General features: G+C 42.8%; 1 protein-coding gene across 1 annotated transcript in view; it reads left to right on the top strand.

Annotated features, from left to right (window-relative positions):
* Positions 1–7964, top strand: part of LOC119583067 — an 11600-nt gene extending 3636 nt beyond the window's left edge. Inside the window, exons 6-16 of the mRNA XM_037931577.1 lie at positions 158–316; positions 721–869; positions 1157–1304; positions 1487–1710; positions 1899–3132; positions 3257–3400; positions 3569–3757; positions 4084–4242; positions 4593–4838; positions 5091–5192; positions 7903–7964. Of these exons, the coding sequence (XP_037787505.1) occupies positions 158–316; positions 721–869; positions 1157–1304; positions 1487–1710; positions 1899–3132; positions 3257–3400; positions 3569–3757; positions 4084–4242; positions 4593–4838; positions 5091–5192; positions 7903–7964 (2816 nt within the window). The remainder of the gene's footprint in view (positions 1–157; positions 317–720; positions 870–1156; positions 1305–1486; positions 1711–1898; positions 3133–3256; positions 3401–3568; positions 3758–4083; positions 4243–4592; positions 4839–5090; positions 5193–7902) is intronic.
* Positions 7965–10000: the final 2036 nt, after the last annotated feature.

Below are 10000 nucleotides of genomic sequence, written 5' to 3' on the forward strand. Positions count from 1 at the left end.
TATTTGTCTTTATTGCTAGTGGTGACTATGGGTTTTTCCTCTATTAGGGTAGGTGGGAGTACCATTCATGAGATAGTATTGTGGCAGTATTATATATAATGATTCAGTCTGTAGGGAAATATATATTAATTCTTGACAGTTTGGACGCACTCGGCAGAGACTAAATCCTCAACTCCATGTTACATATTTTTCAATAATTTAAGTTGCCATGAGTTGGTGTGCCCTTTAGCACAGTCCAAGGGGAGGGTTGATGAGGTGCTTTTGCCCTCTATAAGAATATCATCTTCAGTTTGCCCTAGCTTATTGCATCCATACTGTAAAGATCAACCAAATATAGTTAATAATGTATAGATTGGTTTATTAGAAATGCATTTTGGATAATTTTGTAAATCCAAAGACTTTCAGGGAATTTTCTGTGGATAGTCCTACTTTTGATAATATATATACATGTCTCATATATATGATTTTAATCTTTATGATTTCATTACTAATTAGAAAATGGTAGCAAGCTGTGCACTAGAAAATGCAATAAGGGTAGTAGGGAATCTGAAGTGTAGAAACTGTTTTATAACAATCCTACCTTTTATTTTCCCCCCACATTTTTCTATGGGTATTATGATTTCTTGCAAATATCATTTAAGTATAACAGGTGGTGAATATATTGTGCTTGCTTGCTGAGATTATATAGATCTCTTTAAACAAGTAAGGAAATTATTTTAGGGGAACGTTATCAACAACTCCTCAAGTGGAAGGAAGAAAAGAAAAAGAGACTAGAGAAGGAAAAGAAGGTGCGGAAACCAGCTTTCAAAACGGGAATCTTCCAGCCAGATACACCCAAGTATCTAGTTTCCATGGACAATGGAGATTTGGTAAGGATCTGATTTGGTAGACTGTTTCTCCTGTTGATACATTTGCAATTAGGATTATATTCTATTCTAGTTATAGTTTTGGAAGGATTCCCGGCAAAGTAACTTCTTTTCCTCAGTTCGCCTGTTATTAAACATGATATTTATCCCGGTTCAGTCCCAGACCCTTCACAAAACCCCCGGGAGGCCAACCCCCTTTAAGTTCCTGGTCAGGTCATCCAAGAAGTCTGGCGAGACTCCTGGAACTTCCACACAAAAGCCACTCAGGTTCTGCACAGGAGTGACCCCAGGAGTGTCCACTTACAGGCGGTTGCCCACTTTCGGTATGGGCACCACTCCAGACCAGGCATTACAGAGAGGTGGCAGGCAAAAAGTCAGAAGTTGGCTCAGCCAAGCCGGCCCACAGAACTCGTGCTGCATTGAAGGCTGGCAGAAAAGGTATGTTTTTTAAAAGATTATTATTGATTTATTTGTTTTTAATTTTTCATCTCAAATGTGAAGGGCAATTGAATTTGATCATGATGAACAGATTTTTCAAGAATGTTTTATCTTGTTTTTATGATAAGCAAGTGCTTGCACCCTACAGGAAGTAAAAAAGTGTATATTATTTCTGAATGCAGAAAGAAATGAGGTTGCAGCCAGGAAGGGAGCACTCCGCGGTCGTCTGTCAAAGCTGCAGACAAAGCAAATGGAGGCCGAGGAGCTGGGAGTGAAGCCACTACCCCGCACGCCTCAGGCACTTCAGCAGCCACGTTTCAGCAAGGCCATCACAAATGTGACTCAGACGAGAGATACTCAAGAACCCCCTTCCTTTGCCCCAAATGATTTCACTTTTGAATTTAATGTAAGTTAAATATGACTGTGGAAGTGTACTTTTATGAAGTTTGCTTATTGGTAGGTTTATTGCTAAAGAGAATTAAGTATACTTTGATAAGGCTTTTGTAGGGTACGCTTTAATGCTTTTATATACTTGATTTATATCTTAATTTTTTTAAGAGGTACCATTACTAATCAGAATATCTGTAATTCAAGGTCCAACGAGCACTTAGCCTTATACGTTCATGCACGGAAAATGATTCCAGTGAAGGCCATAATGAGTCGAGTCCCTCAGAGAGGAGGAGCAGCAGACGTTCCTCCCGTTACAGCAAGAAGAAAGAAGATGCGCAAACTTCTCAACAGGAAGAAGTTACTAAGGAGGCCACCCAGTCCCAGCCTCCTGTCGAGTGTGTCTCACAACAAGAATCTGATGACGCAGGCAGCACAGGCACATACATTGTTGGCGACCAGTGCATTGCTGATGCCGAGACCATGCTGCAGTCAGGCAACGAATCTGGTGATGGTGATATGGAAGCAGATTTGCAAGAAGAGCTGGAAGCTAGAGTTACAGAAGATGAGGAAGAGGTCCAGGAAGAACAGAAAGTTGAGGAACCCATGTCAGAGGAAACTCAGGATCAGATTCCTCCAGGTGAGGATGTTGCCTGCAGCAGGAACACAATGGATTTAGAAGAGCCACAGGTTAAGGAGGCTCTGACCCTTGAGGCTGAAGAAAATGTGGAATTAGAATGTAAAACCATGGAAAAGGAAGACAGTGATATGGAGGATGGTGAACCTTTATCTCTGCACCTCAGTCCGGAGAAGACCACACGCACCAGGAGAAAGAGTAAAGCGAAAACTCCAGCAAGACGATCCACAAGGAGGTCAATTGCATGTTGCAGTGAGGCTATAACACCCACTTTGTCCAGGCTACGCCCACGTACCCCCTGCAGCCGTTCCACACGCCGTTCATTGTCTGCCCACTGTGACTCGCCTGTTGAAAGGATGTACACGCCACTGCGACAGGCTTCATCTAGGAGGAGGAGCACCAGCAGGTCAGTTGGCAGTGCCCTGAAACTCAACAACATTAGTGAAGCCCCCATTGCAGACATCCCCAAGTTCAGTTTGCCCACTGAAGCTGATGCTGGAGTGGAGAAACATGAAATCTTGGAGGAAGAGGAGGTGAAGGAGCCGCTGGAAAGCCTTACGGAGGCGTGTGCTGAGGATTATGCCGTGGAAGAGCCAACAGATGTCACAACGACCAATGTCACTGCTGCAGAGGATAAGATGGAATTTGCAACACCCAATCAGGTTCCACTCAAGAAGTCCCAAACAACTCCTTCATCTCGGAAAGCCAGTGAAATGACAACACCTATTCAGGTTGCAACTGGAATGTCTCAAATAACTCCTTCATCTGAGAAAGCCACTGATTCACACACTGATGCCACCCCAAGTAAGTATTAAGACTACAGTAAATGTCATACATAAAATTTAAAAAATGATAACAGGTTTTAATCATTATCTTGGGAATATCAAATGAGAACTCTCTGAACGAAAGCAAATCCTACTGTCCTTAGGGAGCCGCGGACGACGTTCAAAGGTATCATGGATGGTAGAGGGAAGTCCCTGGATCAACACAGCCCGTCGCTCCTCCCAGAAGAAGAGGCGCAGTGGTGTTCCCCCAGATATTCTTGGTCTCTTCCATGACATCCCAACTGATGGTAAGGCTCTTTATCCTCATGGCTGTAGATTAAACTCATGTGACATGCAGAATAGGATGTTTAAATGTGAGTTTTTTAATCTGTTGATTGGAAAGCTGGATGGACTATATTACCAGTAAACGTTGCTGAGTGGGGGTTTAGTTTAGAACAAGTATTTTATGTTTCAAGGATCACCGCTCCCCGTGCACTTAACACCAGAAGGGATGAAAAACAGAGAATTAGGAGCCTCGCCTGTAACTGCCGTTTATGACTCACCTGTGGGAATGGCCAATGCAAGTGTACACGAAGATCAGACGTGTACCAATCTGTTGGCTCTTCTGGAGCCCACAGCCACTACGGAACATGTTGATTCCCCTGGTTAGTATCTGATTATTAGTATATATATAGTTTGTCTTTTCTGCTTTGAATTGTAAGGTGTTTACAATGGTTCTGTCATGCTAGTAGAATCAGTCCAGAGTTTGTAAGAAATGTGCCATGCTTAAGTTTATCACATGGATGTGCTTTTCCAATAGCATATTTGAAGATGTTAAGATAATAATGGTTTAGCATGTAGCCTGAGTGTAAAGAATGCCATTTTTTACACAAAATTTTATAAACAAATAAATAGATGTTAGTTGTGCTTTTTTGTTGTTGTTGCTTTCCTATATGCAGCTTTCACTAGAATAACCTTTTGCAATTCACAGATATTGATGTCTGGGGTGAAGACAGCCCAGCAGTGGCAACAGCACCTGCAAATGATGTACACTGTACACCTGTCACATCCAAGCACACGGCCATTCTAGGCTCAGTTAACCAAAACCTGCTTTTAACAAATGTTGCTTCTCCTAAACTCCCGTATCCTGGTTAGTAAAAGCTTGGTTAGTGGTTTATGGTCTTATTGGATTCAGTCTGTCTTTCGCCTTATTGAATGGGTGAATTAGATTTTCATTTCTGAAATTGCACTTATTCAAAGCTGGCTTGTAGATGCTTTCGAATGCAGACAAAGGGTAACATTGCCTTTGTGCATTGTGAATAATGAAAATTGATATCATTTATTTGATTAGAAAAATTACTTCTGTATTTGTTTTCAAAGGTGCTTGCGCATGGGTGAATGGGCAAATTATTGATGGGGAGGTGACGGTTTTTTGCCCAGTTACACCATTTTAAACTTTTTAAAAAATTTTAACACTTTCATTTCCTTTCCCCTTCTAAGCAGAGAAGGACAAGGGAGGAGCCCAAGACGGAAAGAACTTGTCTCCCCTCCCCCAAGCAGACGAAAGCGAGGACGGGGCCAGGCATGGGATCCTGTCTGACACCAACCCCCACAGTAAGGGCAGCAGTGGGCGAAAGAGGTCTCGCAGATCCGTCATGTTTGCTGTGCAGGAGGACCAGGAGAACCTCGCCTCGCCACACTTCCGGTTCCCAGGCACTCCAGTCAGAGCTTCGTCGCGGGTGTCCAGTGAGTCCGCTTAATGGAAACAGTCGATAGACGTTCATACCTATTCATGTATACACTTGCATACATTCGTAGACATTAAGGTATACGTAGGCTACACAATCCTGCTCTTAGACTCTTAATATATTTACAATTTTGTTCTTGTATATAGGCTAATTCGAAGCCTGTAGGAGTATTTGATTGAGTCAATTGAGAAGCAGCTGATCCACAGTCGTAAGGATGACATAATGCTAATAATGACTTTCTCTTTTCCAGTGGGTCTCTTCTCGAAAGTGGACACAAACACTGACAGCCTCCCGACCCAGGGCCAGGACCTTATGGCCTTCGACTCGCCGCAGAGTGAAAAGAAGACGGCAGGTGAGAAGAAACTCTTCTCTTCTCTTCCTCCCCTCCCCCCTCCTCTCTCTCTCTCTCTCTCTCTCCCTCTCTCCCTCTCTCTCTCTCTCCTCTCTCTCTCTCTCTCCTCCTCTCCCTCTCTCTCTTCTCTCTCTCTCCTTCTCTCTCTTCTCTCTCTCTCTCTCTCTTCTCTCTCTCTCCTCTCTCTCTCTCTCTCTCTCTCCGTCTCTCTCTCTCTCTCTTCTCTCGCCTCTCTCCTCCCTCTTCGCTCTTCTCTCTTCTCTCCTCTCCCTCTCCCCTATCGTGTCTTCTTCGTGTTCTCATTTTTCCTCCTCCTTTCTTTTCGCTTCTTTACTTTTTTCTCTTCTCTTCCCTTTATTCTTTCCTATCCTCTTCCCCATCCTCCTTCCTTCTTATCTCCTTTTCTTTCATTCGTTTTATATTCTCTTTCTCTGTCCTCTGCCATTCCCTTTCTTATTTCTTTCGTCTCTTCTCATCTCATTTCTCCCTCCCGTCTGTCCACTTCTTCACTTTCCTTTCCTTCCGATCTCCTCCCTCGTCTCTCGCTGCCTTTCGCTTCTTCTTCTCGCTCACCATCCCTTCCCTCACTTGCTCTTCCTGTCCTGCCCTCTAGCACCCCAGTCGCTACCTTGACCTCCTGCTCTCTGCCCATCCCCCCGTGTCCCATTCTACCCCTCGCCACCTTTGCCTCCACTCTGCCGTAGTCTTGCCCATGCGGATCGAGTCGTGTGCATGTGAGCTGTGAGTGTGTCGAGGAGAAGTTGTGTCAGAGAGCTATGTTGTAGGAAGGCATATGTGTGTGGAGGGTGACTTGATTGTAACACGAGATCATGTTTTTTGTGAGATATCTTGTGAGTGATCTGTTGTTGAAGAGCACGATTGATGTTGTGTACGAAATGATTGATGTGTGAAGGATATCCTGTGCGATTGTCTCGTCAGGGCAGATCTGATCGTGTGTAGAGAGGACTATGTGCAGTGTTGAGAGAGAGCGGCTCGATGATGTGTGAGTGAGGAATGATGTGTGGATGGTGGTTTCGAGAGCGGCTGAGTGTTACGATGCAGGATGAGTGATGTTGAGAGGAAATAGTGAGTGTGTAGATGCAGAATGATGAGTGTGTAGCAGAGGGAATGTCGGTGGTGAGAGGAAATGATGAGTGTGTGAAGAGAGGAGATGAGTGATGTGTAGATAGGAATCGTGAGTCTGTGAGAGAGTATGTGAGAATGATGAGGTGGAGGAGAGGAGAATGAGTGAGTGTGTGAGAGAGGATAATAGTGAGTGTGTGAGAGAAGCGAATAGTCGAGTGTGTGGAGAGAGGGACGAGGAGTGTGAAAGATAGGAGAATGAGTGAGTGTGAAAGATAGGAGAATGAGTGAGTGTGTGAGAGGAGAATGAGTTGAGTGTGTGAGAGAGGGGAGAATGAGTGAGTGTGTAGAAGAGGAGGAGAATGATGAGTGTGTGAGAAGAGAGTGAGCGAGTGTGAAGTGAAGGAGAAGTGAGGAGTGAGTGTGAGGAGAAGAGGGAGTGAATGAGATGAGAGTGAGATGAGTGTGTGTATGAAAGAGAGGGTGTGAGTGGAGAGAGAGATGAGTGAGTGTGTGAGAGAGAGGAGAAAGAGTGAGTGTGTGAGGAGTGAGATGAGTGAGTGGGTGAGTATGAGAGAGAGTGAGTGATGTGAGAGAGAGAGGAGAATGAGTGATGTGTGAGTATGAGAGGAGTGAGTGAGTGTGGAAGAGAGGAGAGATGAGTGAGTGTGATATGAAGAGAGTGTGTGTGAGTATGAGTATGAGAAAGAGTGTGTGAGAGAGAGGAGTATGAGTGAGTGAGTGATATGAGAGAGAAGTGAGTGAGTGTGTGATATGAGAGAGGAGTGAGTGAGTTAGTATGAGAGAGTGGAGTGTGTGAGAGAGGAGTATGAGTGTGAGTATGAGAGGAGAGTGAGTGAGTGAGTGTGAGTATGAAGAGTGAGTGAGTGAGTGTGAGTATGAGAGAGAGTGAGTGAGTGTGAGTATGAGTGAGTGAGTGTGAGTATGAGAGAGAGTGAGTGAGTGTGAGTATGAGAGAGAGTGAGTGAGTGGGAGGTATGAGGAGTAGAGGTGAGTGTGAGTATGAGAGAGAGTGAGTGAGTGGAGTATGAGAGAGAGTGAGTGAGTGTGAGTATGAGAGAGAGTGAGTGAGTGTGAGTATGAGAGAGAGTGAGTGTGTGTATGAGAGTGAGAAGAGAGCGAGCGAGAGAAAGAGAGATAAGGAGATGGAGATTGATTGATTGATTGATTGAGAAAGAGATAGTGAGAATGTTTGAGAGTGAGTGAGTGTGAAAGTAAGAGGATAGTGAGTGAGTGTAAGAGTGAGAGGAGACTGAATGGGTGTGAGTGTGAGTGAGAGGAGAGTGAGTGTGAATGAGAGGAGAGAGAGAGAGAGAGACTGAGAAAGAGATAGAGATTGATTGATTGGCTGAGAAAGAGAGAGTAAGACAGAGAGAATGTTTGCGTGTGTGAGTGTGAGTATATATATATATCTTCTTTCCTCTCAGAGGATGTTTAGTTAAGCCGCATGTGTGTAGATTGTTTCTTGGATTTTGGCATAGTCTACCATTTGTATACTTTTGCGAGGATTTTTTATTTTAATTTATTTTATTTTATTTATTGTTTTTTTAAAGAGTTTTAAGATAGCTCTGTATTTATTTTGATGGCAAATCCTTGGGTGTTCCAGTGTCCTCCCTGGCAACCCCCAGACGACAGTCGCGGCGAGTGAGCAAGGCGCCGGTGCTCTAGGGCGAGGCACTGAAGCAGCGAAAGTCTGAAACCCTGAAACGACGCATCAGGTCATCCCGGAATCAGCGAGAGAGTTAGACGCTGGATCCGTGAATCGGGAAAGCCTCTCGGTTAGGCCATCGTGCAGTGAATCGGCGAAATGTTAGTTTTCTTAATCCGAGAACCAGGCTTCTCAAGGACTCGGGACGGAGACTGTTGAAAAGGGCACCGCGACAGTGACGTTCGAGATTCATCAAACCTCCCTTTTTTTATTTTTTTTTTAATGTTTTATTATTTTTGGGGTTTAGTGTCCTTTGAAATTATATAGATGAAAACTATTATCCGAGAAGTGTGCTTTTGCTCCTTGTTGTTGGGAGTCTTTCCCAAGTAAATAAGCCAAGATTTTCGCGCTCCTCGTGATTTTAGTTGGCGCAGATCGACGCAGGTTCGATTCAAAATTATACTACTTTTTTCAAAGCTTTAATGTGCCATATACATTCAACAGTAGTTGGTGTGATAGGTCAGTGGTATCGAGATCAAATCCATCAGGCGAACAGATATCATCTTGTATTATTTACATTTTATGATAAGATATATATTCGTTTCTTTTGAGTTAGAATGCACAGTGTATAACGTGCAGGCTAATATTTCTTCGAAGGCTTCTCTTGTTTTTGTATGACTGTCACTCATTTTCATTCCAGTATTATACTCTGCATGCATCTACGTACCTGAATAATGAATAATGTTAATGTCAGGATGTTAGAACATTCTTGTATCTCTATCCGCAGGATTACTTAGGTTTATAGAAAGGGTCTCTAATTTTGTTGTATATATAAATGCCTATGTCAGTAAACACTGTATTCATTTTGTCCTGTTTTTTTCAAAAAGTTTTCTTCTCTTGAGTGTGTGTACTTTTGCATTTATACTAAGATTGTACTAGTGTTACAGATTGGTTTCAAATAAGTAGGATTTTTTTTCTTTAAGTAATGGGTAAAGATGTAAGACCATTTTGTGGAATGTATAATGGATGAGATTCGTGTCATAAATAGAAATTCTTATTGTTTAGAAATAACTTCGTTTTATTGTTTTGTTAAAGCAAAGAACCTGCATAATATTATTTGGATAACACATTTGATTTACCATCATCTTTGGTGCTGAAAAAATAAACACATTTACCAGTCGCGTGTTTCTTTTTCCAGTTAATGCTGTGTAACGTAGAGAATTTGATTAAGTGTCTGCTATCTTCTAAGGACAATGGTAGTAGTAGTTTGACGGTTTTATCGGGAAGGAATGTAACAGTTTCCTATATCTTTGATTCTCATCTATTTTTGAAATTAGAAACCTCAAAACTCAACCTCTTTTTTCATGATTTTTCTTACTGATATAGGATGTGTAGGGCATTGTAAAAATCCGCCATCCTTTGACGAATTATCCTATCTGTAAACAATTCATTTTCACCTAATCCGGAATGGTAAACGACTCCAGAGCAACTACGTATAAATCCTCCTTACGTTAGATAAACGGTGATTGTTTTATTTTTGACAATTAAACTTTGCACAAGGGAACCTGGATTCCGTGTACATTTTCATTAGATTTTAAAAGGAGGGAAAGGAATCAAAAAGTGATTAGACTTTCCGTGATTCTCGAGACAGATCGACCAGACCTCGGCCCCTCGCCAGGACCTCTACCCCCCCCCCCCCCCCCCCCTCGTTGTGAGGAGGGAGGGGGCTTCAGAGACGGGGACTAAGGCCCAATGTAGGGGACTGAGGCCCTCGCCTTAACAGATCTTGCATGTTTTTTTTTTTTTTCTTTCCATTTCCTTCTCTTCTTCATCCCCTTCTATCCGCTTATCCTAATTCTTACCCTTTTACTCATTTTTACCCTTTTCACTACTTTACCATAGTGTTGTATGGCCTTTGATATCTAACATTCATTTGTTTTTACCGTTACCCGTCTATCACTTTACCCCGTACTCTCCCTTCCTTTCCAAAACGCGGTTATTTTTTGAATGGTCATCTGTTTGTATAAAAGTGATTTTGTTTACCCCGCACTTTATT

The sequence above is a fragment of the Penaeus monodon genome, chromosome 16 (assembly GCF_015228065.2).
Source record: "Penaeus monodon isolate SGIC_2016 chromosome 16, NSTDA_Pmon_1, whole genome shotgun sequence".
In the NCBI taxonomy this organism is placed as follows: domain Eukaryota; kingdom Metazoa; phylum Arthropoda; class Malacostraca; order Decapoda; family Penaeidae; genus Penaeus; species Penaeus monodon.